This window comes from Centropristis striata, chromosome 8 (genome assembly GCF_030273125.1).
Source record: "Centropristis striata isolate RG_2023a ecotype Rhode Island chromosome 8, C.striata_1.0, whole genome shotgun sequence".
NCBI lineage: Eukaryota > Metazoa > Chordata > Actinopteri > Perciformes > Serranidae > Centropristis > Centropristis striata.
The window spans coordinates 28596579-28619647 of NC_081524.1; the positions used below are offsets into that span (position 1 = coordinate 28596579).

At 38.5% G+C, this 23069-nt stretch overlaps 2 protein-coding genes across 5 annotated transcripts in view; one reads left to right on the plus strand and one right to left on the minus strand.

Annotated features, from left to right (window-relative positions):
* The first annotated feature begins 544 nt into the window (after nt 1-544).
* On the plus strand, nt 545-12466 carry sqlea (squalene epoxidase a). The gene is made up of 11 exons (XM_059339848.1): nt 545-1088; nt 1487-1745; nt 3395-3572; nt 4504-4600; nt 4703-4816; nt 5925-6096; nt 6565-6660; nt 7913-8055; nt 8302-8398; nt 8553-8640; nt 10311-12466. The coding sequence occupies exons 1-11, from the start codon at nt 822-824 to the stop codon at nt 10501-10503; spliced, it is 1704 nt and encodes a 567-aa protein (XP_059195831.1). The 5' UTR covers nt 545-821; the 3' UTR covers nt 10504-12466.
* Nucleotides 12467-13801: 1335 nt separating this feature from the next.
* Nucleotides 13802-23069, minus strand: part of oxr1a (oxidation resistance 1a) — a 181466-nt gene continuing 172198 nt past the window's right edge. For 3 of the 4 annotated variants that reach the window (XM_059338607.1, XM_059338606.1, XM_059338608.1), the window contains 6 exons: nt 20066-20146; nt 18683-18808; nt 16933-17085; nt 16701-16796; nt 15284-15357; nt 13802-15113 (listed from right to left, as the gene is read on the minus strand). In XM_059338607.1, coding sequence (XP_059194590.1) covers nt 14978-15113; nt 15284-15357; nt 16701-16796; nt 16933-17085; nt 18683-18808; nt 20066-20146 — 666 coding nt within the window. In that variant the 3' untranslated portion in view covers nt 13802-14977. The remainder of the gene's footprint in view (nt 15114-15283; nt 15358-16700; nt 16797-16932; nt 17086-18682; nt 18809-20065; nt 20147-23069) is intronic. The other variant, XM_059338609.1, reaches the window with a different exon arrangement.

Here is a 23069-nt window from a genome sequence, read left to right on the forward strand (position 1 = left end):
CTTTTTTGGATACCATGGATGCTTCAAGTGTGTGACTAAGATGTGGGCTGTGGAGATATTCTGTTACAAACACTTTATTTACTGCATGCAACACTGCACACAATGCTGAAATGTAGATTTTTGTGATGTATCTAGGCTGCATGTTCTTTATTTTCTAGGGATTCACAACTTTAGTTGCCATGGTAACAGCTTGCCATCTTGAGGTGCAGCACAAAGCAGGTGTGATATTAAACAGCCAATTTCAAGGATCGTCCAGGTTTACAGCAGAGTGACTTGTCCTGTCAAACGTGAACGATCTCTGCAGCAGGTCCCCCTCTTCACTCAGCCTCTGTCTGTAAAATAAATGAAACGCGCACCTTTCCACTGACATCACATCATACTACCATCCTGCCAGCAGACTGTCCAATCAGTGGCCGAGGGGAGGCCCAGTGCCGGCGCGGCTGTGCAATCAGCGGATAGCGCGAGCTCTGCTCACCGTCACGTCACTCCTGATTGGAGGGTTGAAGTATGGAGGAGGCGGGATGTGAAACCACCGAATCCGAAGTAGTCCGTTTTTCTAATTATCATAAAATATTCAGCAGCATCCCTCCGACTGTCTGTGAACAAGTTATCATGAGTTACAAAGGTAACCTTTTGTTTTGGGCCGGCTGACTTTTTGGAGCACCTGAGAAAAACTAGTAACTGAGAAATTAATGGTAACTATTAATTGCGTGGTGACTTTCTGTCAGTCTAAAGAAAACCTGTTTCTCAGTGCTCGTGCTTTAACCATCTTATTTATTTTTTAATTTTATTTTTTTTTTAGAACTTTTTAATCCAAAAAGATGTGGGCTTTCCTGGGAATAGCCAGCTTCACATACCTTTACAAAAAATCCAACTCAGTCTTGACTTTCGCTCACAAAGAGCTTGTGATGGCCGCAGTCTTATTTCTTACAGTCGGGCTGCTGCTGTCGTATATCAGATATCAGAAGCTCAGAGTCTCTCAGGTATTTCATTGGCCTCTGAGCATCTTGTCTTTTTTACCTGTTATCAACAATTTCATCCCCGAAACAACAACACAGAGGAGAGAGCAAGCAGAGAACTGTAAAAAGGTAAGAAAACGCATGAGGATACATGTTAACCTAATCGTGTGAACAAAGGAGGACAAAGACATAAATTAGTGAAGAAAAAGCAATGTAATGTAAGCAAAGAATTAATATTCTTCTTATATTTTTCTTTCAGTTTATTTTTTTTTCTGTAAACATAATCAAAGGAACAAAAAAACTTGTTGTTATTCTCAAGTTTTATTGAAGGATTTCTGAATCAAAGACTAATGTGCTTTAATTATTATGTGTATTTGTATATCCAAAGACTACAACTGAAATCAGAGATACATAAGTAGTTATATGATGAAGAAGGGGAAAAAAACACTTTCCAATGTTTGCCTTGCAGCACGTTTCAGTTTGGACTTGACACTGTTTAATGAGACTCTCCACTTCATTCTTTCTAGAGCCGGAGAACAAGGAAAAGAGTAGATCTGGAGGCCTCAACCTCACAGAGTGCCTCAGCTAGTGGCCCGTCAGTGGCCCCAGAGCCAGATGTGGTGATCGTTGGGGCAGGGGTCCTGGGCTCAGCTATGGCAGCTGTCTTAGCCCAGGACGGGAGGAGGGTGACTGTGGTGGAGAGGGACCTGAAGGAGCCTGACAGGATAGTGGGAGAGCTGCTGCAGCCTGGAGGATACAGGGCGCTCAAAGAGCTGGGACTGGAAGGTTAGTGATAGAAGCTGCTACTGTCACTGACCTGCAAATATATTCTAAATGCATATATATAAGTGCACATATTCTAAATGTGCAAGTCATCAGGCACCTCTGCCTCAGAGTTATGGAGGATGAAAGCTGCTAAAATCAATAATAAAAAAAACCTTGATGAATAAATTAAAGTGTTCTTAAATCTACCAAAAATATTATTAAATATAAATGTAGCCATTAATAAATTGATCAAATGTGACATATATTGATGTTTTTACTATCTATACTATATTTACTATACTATATTTACTATTTACTATCCAATTTCATATATATTAAATACATATATATATATATATATATATATATATATATATATATATATATATATATGAAATTGGATAGTAAATAATACTTATTTCTTTACAAAATCAAATAAATAAAAAAATAAGCTATATGCATTTATTTATTGGTTTTTGTGTAGAATCTTCCCATTGCGTCGCTTACATAGTCAGCCGCCCTGTTGCATAATCATTTTTATTCATAGGTTAAAGTTCAGGCCTCCTGGCTTACTATGAGCAATGACCACACACACTATATGAACACACTAAAAGTAATTGTAAGTTTTCAGTTTATTTCACGAGAGGTTCCTGTATTTTTTGTTTTCTTGTTCTCTTCTCACTGGCATGTAGTAGGCAGGGCTCAGTTGGAAAAGAGGATGTCACATATTTCGGGGCACCAATCACAGTTAGCAATACTTGAATCAGAATCTGGTGACAGTGGTGTGGCTGTGTGCTTATGTTGCGAGGGCAGTCAATGAAATCTGACCCACACAGTCCTGATGAAAGAGACCAGACGAGTGTTAAAGTTAACATAAAATAATAACTTAATATTAAGTTAAGTTAATATTAAGATTTTTTTTCCTGAATTTTAACTTTGACTAATGCTTATTTAGTCCTAAATTAGACTTAAACTGAGACAGACTTTACTGTCATTCAAGTTATACATAGACAAATGCACATATGAACAAAATTTTGATGCATTGGCTCACAGTGATTGTATAGTGGAATGTAATGCTGCCACAGTGGGTAATGATGGCTTTCATTTGCAGCCATTAAACCATTGTACTTTATGGAAATAATTACTTCTCTGATATTTCACACAACCAGAATATCTATTTAATTATTCCTCATACATTCTAAAAATACCACTTCATTTTTCATGGGAACTATACTATGATTGTTTTTTTGTTTTTTTAAATCCCTGTCAATACTAGTATTCCTGTTACATAGAAACTTTTTTCAGTAATATTTATGCAGCATACCTTTTTCAAAATGTCCACCGTGCAGATGCATTTTGTTGGTAAAATTTTTAAAAAACGCTAGAAATCTAATCTAATCTAATTCGAACTTCTAGCATATATTACAAGGCATCTTTGGCCTGATGGATTTGTAGAAAAACTGTATAAAAGTGAAATACTTCTAGAATATTCTAGAATTTATATACTCACACATCCATATTGAACATGGAGTCATGTGTTTAAATGTTTTACTCAGTCATCATATCAGATTTGTGTGGTTACAGAATCACACGCACTGTATGTAAACAGTAGCAGACTGAGTGAATAATGAGCACTGTGAGACTAACCTGTTGCGTGTGTTTGCCCTCAGGTTCAGTGGAAGGTCTGGATGCCCATCTGGTGAATGGCTATGTGATCCATGACATGGAGAGCAGCACAGAGGTGGAGATCCCCTACCCCCAGGTGGAGAACAGCATCCACTGTGGACGCGCTTTCCATCACGGTCGATTCATCATGGGCCTGAGGAGAACTGCCCTGGCCCAGCCAAAGTGAGCAGACTCATAAAGACAGAGTCCATGTGCCAACTGACCAACTGGCTAATTGGATGACATTGTTTTTGACAGCAGTGAGGGTTAGAAGGAACAGGAGTGTAATTAAATGTCTGTTCTTGACATGTTGCTCATTTATCTTACCAAACTACATTGCCTAGTTTGTTTAAAGATTAACTCGTGAAACTAAGGGGTACTAGTTCGATCATGTGAATCTTTTATCTTTTATCTCTAACACCTGCAGGAATTGGCATCATATGGTGTTTTTCTGTCATTTCTGGCTACATTATGCTATAATATGTATCAACAGATGATAATTGGCCTATTTAAAGCATTTATAGGTAGGTAGAAAAATCGACATGTATGACTTTTACTTGAGAGGGTCATTTTTAGACATCCACAAATATGGTGTTTTTTCACTATTTTTGGACAAACTATACTACTACGTGTATCAACAGAGTATAATTGGGCAATTTCTAGCATTTTTAGTCATTTTAAATTTTGACCTTTTTTGACAAAAATCTACATACTATACCCCGAAAATGACTTTTTTTTCGGGGGTCATTTTTGGACATTACGTAATATGATGTGTTTTTTAAAGCTATTTTTGGACAAACTATACTACCACAAGCATCAACAAAGTATAATTGAGCCATTTCCTGCATTTGCAAAAAGTCATCTCACATGTTCAAACAAATAACTGGTCCAAACTGGCCTTCATAACACTCAAAGTCCAAATTAGATGTAAAGTAGTTTTGTTTTACCATATTTTATTTTTCAGGTAATTTAATAGTATGTATGTCAGATTTATTTTTAGATAGAGAACTATCACACAATTATCAGTGGTTAGTTAAACGTAATACTACGTTTTAAGAAAAGCAAATAATGGAGGTGGAGGTAAGGTGTCTAACTGCCTTATATCGCCCCCCAGTGTCACATTTGTAGAAGGCACCGTGACCAGTTTGCAGGAAGAGGACGGCTGTGTAACTGGAGTCCAGTACAAGGATAAAGAAACTGGAGACATCAAGGTGAGAAGAGGGAACTGCACATGTGGAACATTTTATTCTAGTTTTCAGTTCCATGCCAAGACTATTTAATGTGTGATGACTGTGTGAATCTGTGTCCTGCAGGAAATCCATGCAGCACTGACTGTTGTGGCTGATGGCTGTTTCTCCAAATTCAGAAAGAGTCTGGTCTCGGGGAAAGCTCAAACCTCCTCTCACTTTGTTGGATGCCTTATGAAGGTAAATACCACACAGTATCATCACTATTGTCACACTTCACTGAAATAACTGAAATGCCTTTATAAAGTGATTTATTGTTCTAGTATTTTTTTCAAGAGAACATACCAAACATTGTCTGGACTGATGAAAGGGACAGTTCACCCCAAAAACAAAAATACAGATTTTTTTTCTCTTTTATAAATACATTTATGGAAAAAATATTAGACCACCCTTGTTTTTTCTAATTTCTTGTTAATTTAAATGCCCGGTACAACTAAAGTTACATTTGTTTTGACAAATATAATGATAACAACAAAAATAGCTCATAAGAGTTTAATTTAATATCTGATATCTAGACATTTTCCATGGTTTTCATTTTGGTTCTTATCAAGAAACCCATAGGAAATGGCTAGATATCAGCTCTTAAATTAAACTCTTATGAGCTATTGTTATTATTGTTCTTATGGTCTAATATTTTTTTCCATGACTGTAGAACCTGTAGTGTGTCTTGTAGGCATCCATCAAATTGCGGCCCTAAATCATAAGCTGGCTCTCCAAACTGGCGTTTTTCTAAATAATTCCACAGTTTGTAGTGACTAGTGTCATGTAGGAACTATTTTCTTTCTAGTATAGTTCCTACATGAGACTGCCCACAACAACTTCAATGGATTATCTTGAGTAACCTGCTCATGATTTCTAGAAAGAGACACTGAGCACAACAAGCATAAAAGTTCCATTACATTCGAGAGAAGGCAGGCATCTCTACAGCTGCCATTTCCAACATTCGTTAACTCACTCCAAAATAACACATTTTGGCGTGAACTGTCCCTTTAGTAAAATAATGAGCAGATTAATCAATAAAGAAAATAATTGTAAATTGCAACCTTGAATTATAAAAAATCTGTAATAATATAAACTATAAATACTAACTAACATTTAAAGAATACATTTCAATTAAAATGTAATGCACAATTGATTTAGGAAATCAATAATGTGTGCAAACATTGCAAATGAACATAAAAATTGAGTATTCATTGAAACAATATGTTTTTTTAATCTAATAGCAGTGGTGCAGCATTTATTTTCTTCATTTAATCTTAATTTGAGTTATCACTGTGCTTCCCTGCAGGACTGTCCCCAGTTTAGAGCCAACCACGCTGAGCTGGTGCTGGCCAAGCCGAGCCCGGTGCTCATCTACCAGATCTCCTCCTCACACACCAGAATACTCGTGGACATCAGGGGGGAGATGCCTCGCAACCTCACAGAGTACATGGCTGAGAAGATTTACCCTCAGCTGCCAGGTAAAGGACATATTAGATGCAACTTCATTTTGAAAATGTCTCTGATCTGATTATTTCTAATAAAAATGGCCTTTGGCCTGAGTAGGAACCCCTGTAGTGTGATAAATGATCAAAGATTGGAATAACGGCAGTGATGCCAGATGTCGTGGTAGGAATATCCAGACTGCCGCCTGTGCTGTACGGCCAAGGAAGCTACAGCTGAAGGATTTGACATTCATGTTGTGCTCTGCTATTCAGCTGAAATATCAAAGTCACAATATCAAAGCAGCAGCTCTGGTAACCTTGACAGAGGTCCAGCTGAAATGGCGGAGTCAGTCACACTGATACATTGATAAACGTACATTCAGACACCAAAAGAAAAGGCTTTTTTCTTGTGCATGTGCCCAGCGTGCACCTTTGGGTTTTCATCCACAGAGCCAGCTGAGTGATCGACCGCCTGCACTCTCTCTCTCTCCCTTTTTCCTCCAGAGCATTTAAAGGAGCCTTTCATGGTGGCACTACAGAACGATCGACTCAGGTCCATGCCTGCCAGCTTCCTCCCTCCCTCCCCTGTCAACAAGCCAGGTACTGAAGTGTTATTGACTGCCGTGTTGTTAGAGATGGCCAGAGGATATCTATTGAACTGATTTCAGCTTGTGTACAATATATGTATGTGTTGGAAAGTAGTGCACTGCTTTGGTCATTACTGTAATATAAAAGAAATTAAAAAGCTTTCCCGGTTGTTGACTAATTTGCAATTAGTCTGTGTTTTAAATAAAAGCATGCTCTTCCCAAGGTTTTTGGAAAAGTTAATAGTGCATTGTTAATGGATACATTCAAAAATACCCTTTTTTTACCTGACATAGCAATACTTACATTTAACAGAATAGGCATTTATTACGAAATACTCCAAAGGTGTTTTATTTTTTCAATCCGACAATAAACTATTAGCTATTAGCTATTGTTTTTGTACCAAAAAAAGTCTCCCAGTGCCTCTAAATCCTACTAATTAAGACTTAAAAAATGGAAATGTAGAAATAACATATCATTAATGTTATGTGTCAGACTACTTTATGTCTTATTTTTTTATTTCAGTAACTCTCTGTTAGTCTGGGGACTTTTCATTGTTCTGATGCCCCAATAGTCTGAAAATACACACTGGAGTCCAGTGACTGCCGATGTGCTTCTTCAAAAAAAAAAATGTATTCCAACTTCATGAGCGACCGTGTATATAGGCTCCTAACCTATAATGATGCATAGTAATTTAGCCTTATAGTTGATTATATATTGTATTAATAATCTAAAAATGTAACTCAAGCTGTCATGGAAATACTCAAGTACAAGTACTTCAAAACTCCAGCCAAGTCCCAGAAGTTGGCACCCTGCTCTAAAACCATACAACCCCTGTTTCACTCTTTGTGCGGAGCTAATCTAACTGGCTGCTGATGGTAGCTTCATGTAAGTGTACAAGCATTAAGAGTGGAATTGATCTTCTCATTAGACAAGAAAGTGAGTGAGCATATTACACAGAACTACTCATTATAAAGTGAGTGTTTATTTGTATTTAAGTGTTGGACTGGAGATGGAACACCATGTAACACTCTGTTGGTGTAATAAGCGATAACAAACTTAAACACTCCCATAAGGTTTTAACTGTCAAAACATCTGAAATAAAAGCACTGAGAAACTCTAAAAGTCATCCTCCACATGTCATCTTGTTCGCTGTGTTTGGCACTAATTGGAGGAGTTTGTTGTTACAAAGTGCTGAGGCGAAAAAAAGAAGACAACTAGTGATGTATTTTGGATGAGAGACAAACAGGAGTGTGTCGTTTTGCAGGCGTGCTTCTCCTGGGCGATGCTTACAACATGAGGCATCCTCTGACGGGAGGAGGGATGAGTGTTGCTCTCAACGACGTTCGCATCTGGAGGAGTCTGCTAAAGAACATTCCAGATCTGTACGACGACACGGCCATGCTGCAGGTAAACACAGGGACTAGACCTACAACTAACTGTTCACCAAGCCCTAAAAGCATTCAAATTCAAAACTGCTTTTAAAACTCTTAAATGTATAAAATATGAAAAAATAAGGTCTGTGTACTGTGAGGGTCACTATATTTGGAGCTCTACTGCATCATTTGTCTTGTCCTGCCATTCCCTCTGCTGTAGGTGAGCCACTGCAGACCAGTGTGCAATATAACAGTGTTTTTTTTTTCTTCTTCTCAATAGGCAAAGAAAAAATTCCACTGGGAACGCAAGTCATCACATTCTTTCGTGGTGAATGTGTTGGCCCAGGCTCTGTATGAGCTGTTTGCAGCCACAGACAGTGAGTCTCTGCATCATGGAAAACAATGACATGGGAAACAGAAGTTATTATTTTGCATTGAATAAGTACAAAAGTCAAAATCTGCAATATATGTAAACACTTTATGGATATTTAGATTCTAACCATGTCCCTGTGCCTGCTTTGTGTTAACCAGATTCTCTTCATGAGCTGAGAAAAGCCTGCTTCCAGTACTTCAAGCTGGGTGGAGAGTGCATCGCCGGGCCTATTGGACTCCTCTCAGTGTAAGCATTTAATATGTTCGCCATGATAACATAGGATAGACAGGAATGATCTACTATGGAATGATGGAAAGCAGTATTGAGTTGTGAGAAGATTAATACAACCCTCATGTCTGTAGGGGAGACCGGGGTCAGGTGCAACACTTTTTACTCTGGTGTGAATTTCTTCTCATTAACACATTTTACATGAGTCATTCCTTCATCGGTTACCTATAATTTCTCAATTTAACAGTAAGTTATTAATCATCAAAGACAGTCTTACAGTAACCCCCATCACACAATTTCCAATGGGATTAACAAATTATAAAAAATATAATAATTTTAAAGTACAGACAACAAATGAGTTTTAAAATGGTATAATGGAACAACTATTTGTTTGAACCACAAATTGAACCTTTTTTTTCTAACTATCTGTAATGAGTAGTAAAATGAAGAAAGCCTTTATTATTTAGTCTTTATTAAAGCCATAGTTTCACAGCAGTTCATCCCCCCCGACCTGTTGACCAAAATGTTTTCTGCTATCTTAAACACTTCTTTAGCTAGCAACTGAATGCTATTATCTTCCTATCTTTAATGAGTGTTTGAAAGGCCTAATGGCCAACAGACCTGTATACAAAAAAATCACCAACATGAACAAATGGTGTCATGGTTTCCAAAAAATGGCCAGATAGAAATGTTTGATATCAACATGATGAAATGTTGATTTGGCTGTAATAAGCACTGTGACAACCAACCCCAGTCTCCCCTATTAAAGTGGAGCTAGCTAGCATAGCTTAGCATAAAGAATGGAAATGTAATTAGCTTGGCTATGTGTAAAATACACCCACAGCACCTCAGAAGTTCACACATCATGGCAACCTCCTATTGACGGAGTATTAGTTTGATCATATGAACTTTTATCTCTAACCCCTGCAGAAATTGGGAACACATGGTGTGTTTTTTTCTGGCCACATTATGCTCTAATATGTATAAACAGACTATAATTAACCAATGTAAAGCATTTTCAGACATTTTAAAATTTGCCCTTTTTTGACAAAAATCGACCCACTTTTTCTTGAGAGGGTCATTTTTGGACATCCCATAATATGGTGTTTTTTTTCAAAACTTTTGGACAAACTACTACTACATGTATCAACAGAGTATAATTGGGCCATTTCTAGCATTTTTAATCATTTTACAATTTGACCATTTTTGACAAAAACGGTCACGCTATAATAGTACTTTTTTTTCAGGGGGCAGTTTTGGACATCCCATAATATGGTGTTTTTTCGCTACTTTTTGACAAACTATACTACCACAAGCATCAACAGAGTGTAATTGGGCCATTTCCTGCATTTGCAAAAAGTCATCTCAGAGATGAAATGGAAACGTAGTTAGCTGTTATCTGTAAAATCCAGCTACCAGCACCTCAGAAGTTCACACATCATGGCAACCTCCTATAGACGAAAAGACTCCAGGAAGGTTTTGCTAAGGATAGCACAAAGCTCACTATTTAACATTCAATGGGTAAAAAATGCTACCTGTTTTTTGCTAAACTAAGCTAGTTGGCTTCTTTTGGCATACATGAGTGGTATCGATCTTCTCATCTCAGTCTTGGCAAGTGATCTGTATCTTGAAATATCAAACTATTCCTTTAAATACAAGACATTAAATGACATCTTCACTTTTACCAGGTTGACCCCCAAACCAATGACCCTTATTGGACACTTCTTTGCTGTTGCGCTGTACGCAATCTACTTCAACTTCAAGACTGAGTCATGGTGCACCAAACCCCGAGCTCTATTCAAGAGTGGAGCCATCCTGTACCGAGCCTGCACTGTCATGTTTCCGCTTATCTACTCTGAATTCAAGTACCTGGTGTACTGAGGATCTTTACATGTGGACACAGAAAAAACAAAACTCAAGGTCCTTACAGACACAGCTTTATTGGCAGCAAAAAAACCTGCAAATGTTGGTATTGTGTCTTTGTGTCTAAGTGTCTTCGTGCTGAAAAGGGCACTGTTGCTGGATTAAATGATTTTACTATTGAGGATTTAAAAAAAAAAAACTATGCTCTTGCCTTACTGAAGATGTCATTGTCCTAATGTCCTTCTTAATGCCTTTGTTCAATTTTGGCATTTAAACATGCCTGTGGAATTATTCCTGCCCATCAGAAATGCTATGTAGAACATAGCATCTGAACTGTGCAATAATGATTTTGCATTAGAGCCACTTTTCTGCTGTATATTTGACTTTGCTAATTTTTGGCTGTATTTAATATGGAAATCTTCATGTATCATTTTTAATCTGAAGCACTGATGATGGGATGACATAAAACAGCGAGCTGTCTTAATTATTATGATGTAATTAATAAAAAAATCCAGTATATTTTTTAGCCTGTTTTGCAGAGGGAAATATCTGCTGTTATTTGTCCAAATCACACACTGTAATAATCACTTCCTGCCTTCCTGATAATGTTGATCTTTACATAGTGTCATAAGGGAGTTTTTATAACACATTTTGGTTTCTACACTCAGTCTGAAACATGCTGACAAAACTATACTCCCAGAACTCAAGGATGATCCCTGCACTATTTTAGTCTTGCTGGATGTCAGTAAAAACCTGACACAGCATGCCTGGGGGAAGTTTGGGTTTGACGGGGGCCTGAGATCGAAGAAATGATGCTCATAACAGGACCAAGTCAGCGAATGATGCTCAGGTGATGTTTGTCCTGAGCTGACAGAGACGAGGAACTCCTGACATGTTGTTCACCACAGAGACCTGCACTGTTGTGTTTACCTGTGCCTGTGTTGGGCTTGATGAGCCGTTAAATAAATCATACATGACAGACAAGAATTGTTTTTCAGTTATCCTGTCTTATAAGAGCAAACTTCTTTGAATAATTTGTATAATTACCAAGTTTTCCCCCCTGATTTAATATCTGACAACATTGAAACGTATAATCCAGTTAGAGACAGTAAACCAAGTTTAACCCTTTTGGACGAGCACTAACAAATACGACCATTAGATGGCGCTCACTCACAAGTGAAAGATTTTTAACAGTTCAGCTCTCAGGATATGGATATGGTTCGAGTTACTCTGCTGTGCTTCAGCATTGAACTTTAGGATACATATATAATGGAATATGACAAATTGTTGAGATGCAAGAGTTTACAAAATTAGTTTGCTGTCAATTTTTTGCTGCGGCTTTTTATATCTGGGTTGGTTTCAACAAATCATAGAAGTAACATTGACATTAAAGAGGCTGTGATATTTTTCCCAAATTTAATTAAATGTAGCAGTCAGCCAGTGATCAGAGCAGGGTAAATATATATATCTTGAGGGCTTTTAAGTATTTGCTTGGCAAAAAAAAAAAAAAAATCTAAATAAATAAATCATATACGATGTCTTATTCTTTTCATATAAAATCCTTTCACAATATTTTTTACTCTACAGCCATACCAACTCTATGTTCATAGATTTGTTTTCCGTTATATGAAGTGATTATACTAACAGAGACTCAGTGGTGAATCATGTTGATGAGTTTGCACTCTGTATTTTTATTTGGAAAAATTAAGGTTCTTTCAACGTTACTTTCAAAGTAAAATCTGATCTTCCTTCAACTGACAGGGACTGTGGATGACCATAGGGGTAATGTTACAGTCAGGCTGTGTTTACGTGTTTCTGCTATTTAACTGGATTCTAGAGATGCCATATCCTGGTTTTTGGAGCGAACTGGCAAGAGATCTAGGCTCTTGTTTATTTTATTTTTTTATCTCAGTCCTGCATTGAAACTTTAAACCATGTTCAGTTAAAAGTAGCTAAGACAAAACAGATCATTTTCTAAACCTACCATATTGGAGGGTGGAATCACTTTTATGATGTGTGTATACAATAAAGTAATAAACTGATTAAATTCTAAAAGTCATTTGGAATTAATACACTTGCATTTAAATGGTGCAGTACAAAAGTAAACCCCCCCCAAAAACATGAATTTAATAAATGTGCTTTATGCTAGTGGTTTTTTATCACATTATAGCTCACAATCCATTTGTTTCCTGCTTAAACATTTAGAGTTTGCATCTCAATGTGTGCGTCACTGTTGCTTTAATTCAAAGAGAGCTGCTCACTTAAATAATTCATAGATGAGTAAACAGTGGCTCACTTAAGAATGAAATGAAATCGAGCCTACAGAGCAGCTGCAGTTTGATTGGCCTGACTCCTGCAAATAACAAACAGCTTAATTATAAATCGACAAATGTATTTAATTAATTTCTAGGTTTATGATAGCCTTTTAAAATGTATCAATTTATTTAAACACTTAAACACAACCATTTGTCAGGACCTGAGAGGATTTCAGCACCGATAAGGTAAAAACTGAAAAAAGAAACATCACAAATTCAGTCATATCCCAGGTTACAACAATTATTTCAGCTTTATTGTTATTTATACATCACTGATACATTGTATTCTGGTGAAATAATTGGAAGAATTATCCATATTATTCTTTGTGACTCTCCACAAGGACACAAATACTGGTGTGGAAGACCAGAAAGGGAGGGGAGAAAGCTCCTTGGGGGGAGGGTTACGTACTGCACTGTACACACTTCCTTTCACCCATCATCTGCCTGTCAGAGGTCAGTCTGTCTGCATACCTACCTGTACCTGTTGAGACTCACCTGACAGCCACACGAGGAGAGAAACCGAGCCCTGCTGCCACGTTTAGCCCCTTTAATCCCCCCCTCCACTTCCTACCTTAGAGTAATCCTCCTTTTTAGACACACAGAGCATTAGGGCATACCCTTATTGATATTGGTAGCAGCAAGCTTTCTACTAACAGTTAACATCTTAATGATCTAAACAAAAAAGTACTGTACAGCTACTGCTAAGAGAATATAAGAACCTGGCCTTGACGCTTTTACACCAGATTAAAGTGCTAGAAGCAACCCACCAATCCACACTTTTATATATATATTTATATAGCATTATATGTTTATTATATATATATATATATATATATATATATATATATATATATATGACAAATCTACTATTTGAACATTAATTTACAGGGTAATATACATTATATTGTAACAGCTGAAATATCAGCACAAATAGATCACTGTCACACTTAACAGCAAGAATATATATGATTATATAAACCCATATATAATCATATATACCAATATATAATTGTCATATATGCATGTAAAACAGTTAACCACGTCTCAGGCTTTTCAATTGATACCCAGAAAAGCAATTGTGTATCAAGACGTAAAAGCTTTACAAGTTTCTCTCTTGAAAGAGTGACAGGCGGCGGCAAAAGTGCCACGACCTGCGGGTATTTGAGGTCACAGGACAGTTATTTGCATATTCCACAAATCTATTGCAACACGTTACTGTCTACAAACAGTACAGCCAGCATCCTGCGAGAGGAGCTGGTGTTAGCTGGACTCACACGTACACCCACTGAACAGAACATTACGACGATGGGTGATCTGATTATAGCTATGTGCTTTCAGATGGTGTGCTATGACAGTGAACAACAGGAGGACTACAATACACAATACTCTATAGTTTAGCCTCAGAAGACAACCCAACACTGTACTGTAAAAAGACTAACCCCTGCTCCAGTGAATATTCTCTCCTCTGAGTTAAGTGTCATCGTATCCTGCTGCGGCTGAGTTTCGTATATTGTTGTTTTACCACAAATCACAACTTAAATGTGACACTCAACCATCACCTGAAGTAATGGAATGTGTTCAGCTTTTGTCTCGTTATTCTTTCCCTCTATGTGGGTCTCTCTCCGTCAAGGCTGACAGCACAGTGAGTAACATCCTACTGAATGAACAAAGTTCTAGGGGGTCTGAGAGGGTGCTGGGGGCTCCTTGAGGTTCTGTTAAGTTCAGATACATAATCTGGACCAGTAGGGCAGTTCTCTCTTCTCGCAGCAGTCCCAAACCTCAGCCGCCATCATCTTCACCACCTCTCAGGGGAGAGGAGTTCTGATAGTCCTTCCCTCATCAAGGCCTGACGGTCCCTTCCCTGCTTCCCTCTGCTCATCCCTCTGATACAACCTCATCGCCATCATTTTCACTGCTTTACACACTCCCCCTACTCTGCAAAGACGCTGCACAAGGCTTTAACAAGATACACACAAAGGTAATTTTTCACAAAGAAAAAAAAGCTCCGTAATAACTGCAGTAGTAACGCACAACAAGCATCCGATAGCTGGCTTCCGGCCTGGGGAGCCCTGGTGATGTGCAGTTAGGTTTGGGGCGTTGCCATTGTTCTAAAGGAGGAGGACTCCTCGCTTTGCCCTTTGCAGGACTTGTTTTTTTCCCTGTGGTGCACTGTTTTATTATTCGAAAGCCCAGATCTCTATGTCCTGAACATAGAAATCCTCCTTTTTTGAGAGCATAGGGTTCCCAAATGTCTTACAGGAGTGACTCCTGCCGTGGTAGAGGTCTCCGTCCAGCCACAGGCCAAACTCACCGCTACAGGAAAGGAGAACAAACAGTCGTAAGCACGGGAGCACAAACTATTTCTCCAGGAGGTTACGTTCTGTGAAGAATCTTTCTTGAGCACCCAACAGTTCGGGTTACCAACATTAATTATTTGCTAGAACTGATTTTTTTCATGAAATGCATCAAAACTGTGGGCTCACCTTCCTCCACCAAAAGCTAAGGAGTCCATATCTCCTTTGATGAAGAACATGTTGTCCCCTGTCCATTTGTACACCTGTCGCAGACACAATAAAGCACATATTAGAAGATATTGCATGACATGTTCAATGTTGACATAACCCATTATCCCGATGAGGACAGAACACACAACCTCATAGGAACCACCACAATTAAATCTGATAATTCAGTTACAGATATTGGACAGAATTGAAGGAAGTTTCTCATCACCAGATTGCTAAATGTGAAAATCAATAAGTTCTTTGACAGAGATTTTATTGCCATTAATAAGGAGAATGAAACCACTAAGTGGAGAATTGTTGGCATTTTTCCAATAACTCTTGTGGTAAAAGTTTGTGTTTGTGAAAAAATGAGACAATCTTGGTTGAAAATGGTGCAGTTAATGTGTTGCTTTCAGCCCATTCATCTAAGTGTCCATGGGCTGAATCCATTAAGCGTAAACACTTTCAACAAGAGAGCAGATTCAAGAAAACAAGTTACGAAACACTAAATGCCACAGAGTTGTGATGCTTTAAAGAACTTTTCAAATGGTTTCATGTATAAAAGAGTGTGTTTGGGGTCACATGCAATGAGAAATCATGTGACTGGCAAACATATTCCCAGTATGCATATTATATGGTGTATCACACTTGATACACTCAAGTCTCATTACTTAATTCTGCTATGTTATGTGAAATAATAATAAATTATACAGCTGGGTAAAGTCTGACTCTCCAATATGTTCACGCTTTGCCTAATTCAAGTCTCTTTAAAGCTTCTTTTTAGTTCTGTACAACAGCAGTGTTGGAAGTGTGTGTGTGTGTGTTCAGAAGCAGCTGATGTATGAAGAACAATATCTTTTAATGCACTAATGATTGATGTTTTGATGCCATGTGGGGACAACGGAGTAAGATGTAAATACATTCCTAAAATTTTATCACCTTTTAAAGAAATATGGTGAACGTGTTAGCAGGGAGCTTACTGACACAATCAACAGTTACAGAGCAATAATAGTATTAATTTGAGATCATAATGATATCATTTGCTACTAACACAAATCATTATAGTGTTGACTCCGCCATTCACTTGACATAGAACAAATTTTAAACTATATCTTTTTTTCGGGTCACAATTATCCTTTTAGCTCCATTTTTAGTCTCCATCAATCCCAGACGGATATATCCCATTATTTAGTAATATGTTCTCCAGCCAGTTGCTTGTTTTATGTTTGCCACTTAGTGCAGAGCAGTAAAACACTTTTAAACAGTTGTTAAAAGAAAAATCTTAATGATGAGTGAAAACATGCAAGTTGTTGTATCGAGCTGAGGGGAACTGAGGAGTTGATCCAAGTTCATATAAAGTGCTGATAAATCAATAACTTCAAACAGGAAGTTTGTGTACCTCAAACTCTGGATTGAAGGTGAAGAGGAAGGTTTCTCCTGTGCCATAAAAGCCATCGCTGACTTTAAAGGGCTCAGATGCCAACGCACCAAACACCTGGAGAAACAAAACACAAGATGGAACTGAGGTACAACTCTTACATCAATAGAAGTATTAAATTAGATTAGGATGACTGGTGCTATAACTCACTTCCAATATATTACAGTGTACTACTGCCATGTTGAGTTATTACCTGGCCATCGCTGTCCTTAATGACCATGAGCACTGGGGTGTCCTGGCCCTGCATGGCTCTGTACAGTGTCTTAATGCTCATGCCATGCTTTGTTGTGCCAAAGGCCAGCGTCCATGGGTACCCAATGGTCCTTGGTGGGAGATTCTTGGCGAGCTGTGGGGGGAAATAATAAAGAAAAAGGAAGGATGGAGGAAAAAAAAAAGAAAAAAAGGAAATGAAACACAGAAAGGCCACAGCCGCCAATGCTCAATTACATCTGTGGTGACCTTTTAACACCATCTGGCGTTTAAAGAAGAGTAACAGGGCTCCAAACACACACGGCCGTCTCAAGAGAAAGAGAGGTCCAGTACTCCCTGAGAGAGCCTGCTGCCCTGTTGCTGACAGCCTGAAGGATTAGCAGTGGCTGTGGTGCATGGGGAGATAAAGACAGCAAAGGCGCTGGAGGAGCAGTGCCGTGTATGCTTCATTTTAATGGACAGATAAAACAGACACTGACTGAAACATGGAATTAAAGTGACAACTTTTTACAGTATGCTGCTCCATTTTCTCTGTATGGAACAAGGGCCTTTAAACGTTCTCTTCGCTCTCCAATAATTCATCAGTCCCTTTGTTCTTTTTCTTGTTGGTTCAGCACATCCTCCAGTTGCGGAGCAGAAGCAGTCGTGTAATCAGCGGGCTGGAAACGAAGCCATGAGGAGATGAGCCTTGACTTGGCTCACCTCTGCTCTGCAGTGAGCCGCCCTGAGCCCAGAGCTACATCCTCAGGGTGATCAAAGGAAGCCGCACATTGGCAATCAATTGGTCAATATGCCAATTGGGACTCATTTAGAGCTGTGCAGGTGTGTCTGTGTGTACCAAGCTGCAATGCCTGCAAGGCATACACCACACCTCAAACAACATGAAAGGTTAGTGACTCAGAAATGTCGGTTTAATGACTTTCTCACAGGTCCTCGTTCCCTCTAGCTAGTGAGACTTCATGCAGATGCAGTCTTTAAATAAATTACTCACTATTCATTTGACATAATTCAGCAAAAGAAAGAAGAAGAAATAATGGTAGAAATGGAAAAGGTTTCTTTACAGCTGTAATCCTTAATTATACATACAGTACAAGTTGTCACCTCTGGCCATAATCCATACCTTATTGGTTTCTGTGTCTGATGTAAGGAGTCATCAGGTCCCCTATGTGCTAATGATTCTGTCTATAAATAATATTCTTCCTGCTTAATGTATTCCTCTGCCCACCTAACTACTGCTAGGTAGGCAGATGTACAGTGAAATGGTTATTACAGCAGTGAATACATGTATTACCCAAGTATGCGTTTGACCAATAATCCTGAAAGGGAGCTCCAGGAATGAATGACTTAGTTTGTATTTCAGTATTTTGAAAGTGAAATGACCAGCAAGTGTCTGTCTTTGCATATTATTTGCATTCAAGCTAACACACGGACCTTATTGTATAATATCCATTTCAAGGATAAGGTTAGTATACTTATAGTATATCACTATTGTTTTTTTGATTTATCAAATCAATGTAGCTCTATGGCACAGAGGAATATCATATATCCAGGGTTTGTACAACTTTTTAAGTTAAAGTTCATGCTCTTTTCAAGCACTTTAGAAGGTGAAACAAAAATGTCCAGCATTTATCATATCTCAAGCCACAGCAATCAATTTATATTGTCACTTTTTTCATTTTCCAAGCTGTTTTATATTAACATTGATAAAATATTTTAATGTAATGAGTCTGTACCTTCTCTATCTGGTCAGCCTCCAGGAGATCACTAGCTTCTCTGAGGTTGGGTTTGAATGTTTCTGGCTCCAGCTCTGTCTTGATGGATGTGCCATGTTTGGAGTTCACCTCTTCCTTGGTGGTGATCTATAAATAAATAAATAAATGTCAGATATGCATATACAATGACAAGCTTCCATAAAGCACAGATACTTGGATGGGTTCAATTACGGCTTTTTTTTGTCATAAACATACGGTTTTTGTTTTTACATTATTTTGACTACTCCTACATAGTGAGGCTATCTAGAGCAGTACCACAAACAAGTTGTAACCTACAACAGTATCAGGCTCAGATCATTTTTATACTGACTGAATAAGGCAACATGTTGTATTTGCAGTGATAAATAAAAACTCTCCAAAGCAAAATAGGTTTAACTAAACAACTCTAGGATAACATGAAGAAACTAGCTTCCATTTTAAACCCAACAGTGTTCCTGCCAAAATTATAAACGCAGCATTTGCTGGCAACACACTGATAATCCAACAATTTGATGATGACAGCTGAATCTTCCTGCCACTCTCCACTGCCAGACGACTAGGATTGGTTTGGCTGAACTAGGAGAGAGGGCACAGACACTGTCTGGGAGAGGAGAATGCAAAGTGAATAGGAAATCAACCCAATGAATAATTTGCACTCCACTGTTTGACATTTTCTCTGACCAACAGACTGTTTGGGTTATTTATCTTTCCTGATAACAGAGGCTGATTGTGGAGCGCTTCACCACTGGTGGCTAGGATGCTCTCATGTTACAGTCCTCATTCAAATAGGGCCTACCTGCATTGTCCTCAGAAAACATCATTCACCCAGTCAAGGGAGTCTTACTTCCACCCTCTCATCAACACACAATCTCTTTGTCCATCAGTATTCTATATATTCAGCTCAATTAAGCATCAAACACGGTATTCTGTTTAAGAATACGGGTGGAATTTACTATAGAAACACAATTTCTGTGTGTCCTATATAAATTCTACATATTATAAACTACCTTACAACCAGACTAATCTAGTGGGTTGAATCACTAAAAACACCATGACAACAAGTCCAAGACCGAAAGCCTGAAGCATGGAGATAAGGTTGCTGTCACATGACAACCTCCTCACACAGTTTTCTGTAATGAATTGATAAAAATTATTTTTATGCCTCAAAAGCCATTCCCAATTGATATTGTATAGCAAGTTTTGAATAGGTTTTGTGAGCCCAAACACTCATGAAACCCATTCAACCCATCATTTTTGTGTTTTTTGTATGCAACATCAGCCTCAGCTAAAGCTTTCTAAGGCCTTTGGACCATGTTGGTGTGGGCAGCAGCAGAGAGAGGGGGCAGACAGGGCTGGTCAGGGCACCTGGAGTCGTTTGCAGAGTGAGCGCAGATCTTCACTGTTTAGTGCATCAATCCGACGGTGGTACTCCGTCAGAGACACTACCTGGTAGTACAAAGACAGGAACAGGTGGAACATAAAACTCTACCAAATCTATTGCTGGCCATGGAAAGGAAAAGTTGAGTTTTGGAAGGTATTATGTGCACTAAGTAGTGCAATTTCAGTAGACTTAACACTAGTCTTTATACAAAGGCTTAAGGCCACTGAGTTTACTTTGGATAAAAGAAGGGGATGGGGCACTTCCGAGTACTCTGTCATTTTGCATGTTTGTGTAATATGTTTAATAACACCACCTTTAGATGCTCAGTCATACTCAAAGCTAACCTAGACCAAAGGATGGAAACAACACTGGTGCTGAAATCAATCTTTAGAACCATCAATCTTTCTTCTAGCTATCCCAAAATACACACAAAACAAAACAAATCTTGGGAGTCAAAAGACTTCAGAAAACCAAAAGATTTGGATGCTGGAACACACACAAAAAAAATAGCTGAGGTTTGAGTACTGCAGCAATACTTGCCAAGTCCATAAACATTAACCCACTCTCTGTTTGTCAGGAACAACAATCCACAAAACAGGCCAGACAGAACAACACAATGACCTACAAGCATGGCAACATTCCAACAAAGTTACACCCCACGCTACAAACTCCACTGAGAGCTGCTGCCTCTGTTCTGCCACTGAATAAACGTTGGCGTGTAATAGTCCACTGTGTCTCGGTACAGGAAAGATATTTAAAGCTTTGCACACAAGATAAACAAACCCACAAATACCACACACACAGAGTCGTATTAACTGGACCAGGTCTACATTTCAATAAGCACAGATGTCATAAGCTGGCTTTAATTACTTTTCCCCCTACAACTGAGATTATCTTTCACTCACGTTGTTGCCTTTGGTGTAAATAACTGTTTTGGTAACAGGCTGCCTCTTTACAGCACTCAATAATGTAGCAGAGAGTATACTACAGCCTTAATAAAACATACATCTGTGCCTCACTTCACCCCCAGCTGAAGGCACTTTAGTGCATTTGTCCCCTGAAAAGGGTAAGCTAGCAACATGCTAGCAAGTTGCAATCTGACTTTTCAATGTGAATCAAATGCCTTTTATTTGAAGAAATCAATGTCATGAAAAGGGTCAGCATTTCTAAGTGACTAGTGTCATACTGTACGAGTGTCGAACTACCAGTCACTTAACGAACTATAAACTCTGCATGGCACCTGGTAACTCTGAACATGTATGGTAATGTGGGGTTAAAGAAAAAACTAGACAACGAAAAAAGGAACTGCATCTTTCAAGGTTCATACACTTTTTCAGTGGTCAAATTGAAGCACTTTTCAAGGACTTTCAAGGTCCATTTTCAAGCTTTTCTGGACCTTACAACGGTTGAAAGTTGCATGTTTTAGATGAGTACTTACATGCTAAAATGGGTCATTTCACTCAACCATACCAACAGCGATGGTATTACGCTTTTAACAACCAAATGTACAGTTTGCTAATCTCAATATTCAATTTAGTATTTTTTTATTTAACATGTGATTAGCTATAGTCAGATTGCACGAGAAATACAGTAAGAATGTCAAGCACTTTATCCAAAATCCAAGCACTTTTCAAACCTTGAAAATACAACATTAAAATGTAAGCATTTTCAAGGATTTCAAGCATCCGTATGAACCCTGATCTTTCAACTGGCAACGAGCACTGGAAACTTTCAGACACCTTACAGAGCCGCACACATCGAACAACACGGTGCCAAGAGGACAGACAACAAATGAGAGCACTTCCCTGCCTGCCACATAGTGGTCAGATAGTGGCCACTTTGTTCAGCATCAGTCACTGACCTAGAGAAGACCGGCTAAAGGGCTAGCGGGCTAGTTAGCTTCGCTAGCGAGCTAGCATGGCTTGCTAACAACAACAACAGCAACATAACATACAGGAATATACATTGTTGGAGACAGCAAACATGAACTAGGCACAAGAAACATACACAGGAATACTTAGGGGTCAGCTGTTTCTCTTGGTCTTTCACCCTCCTAGAAAACATGTCTTGCTTTCTGAGCTGGAAAGTCTCATTACAGATCCTTTAAGTTCTCCCCGTGTAGCCCCCGAGACATGCAGACGGAGTTGGTATGCAGCCTGGCAGCCTGCTTGACTAAAATAGAAACATTTTTTTCCAATGGGGGTTCGACACCATATCATGTGTTTGACAGCGCTCAAATCCAATGACAACACGGGACGGGAGACAAACCGGCTCCTCATTGGTTAAAAAAACAAAACGATGACCCCGTCCCATAGCCGAGAGGATTTAAAGACACAGTACACCACTAGCCCACGAGTCTCTCGTTTCTATACATTTTGACCTGACAATATCCCAGGGTTGAAATACACGAGCAAACATAAAAAGTTTGAAATGAAATCACTCAAACAAATAAAAACTTAAATCAGCCCCAAGCTTGTCTTCTTTTTGTTGAAAAATATATTTGACAAAACTCTGTTCAAAGAACACATACATCTCCATGCAAAAACTCTGTTGCTTGAACTTCACGTTTGGACAACATAGACACAGGACAGACAAAAGCAGCAGGTTCATATTTACTTATTCAAATGTAATGGATCATGTTGGGACAAACAAATCAGCACACTTTGTTTCCTACATCATTCATTTACATTAAAATTTAAATCCAGGCCACTGCTGCCATCGTATCACTTTCTTCACTCAATGAATGCATCCTTTTCACTATCCACAGGCTTGTTAACGATCTCATTTGACCAAAAACCCATTGACAGTGTAGTGCTGCATCATGCAATAACAGTGCTGAAAACCTGGGTGACATCCCTCGTCTATGCTTCCTAGTTTTACTTCCACATTCTGTAAATATGCAGTTAAGTCACCTTGAAAAGTTTGTTTGGCGAGAAAGGAAGAGACTGAACTCACATCAGTACCACATGAGTTTGTGTGATTTCATAG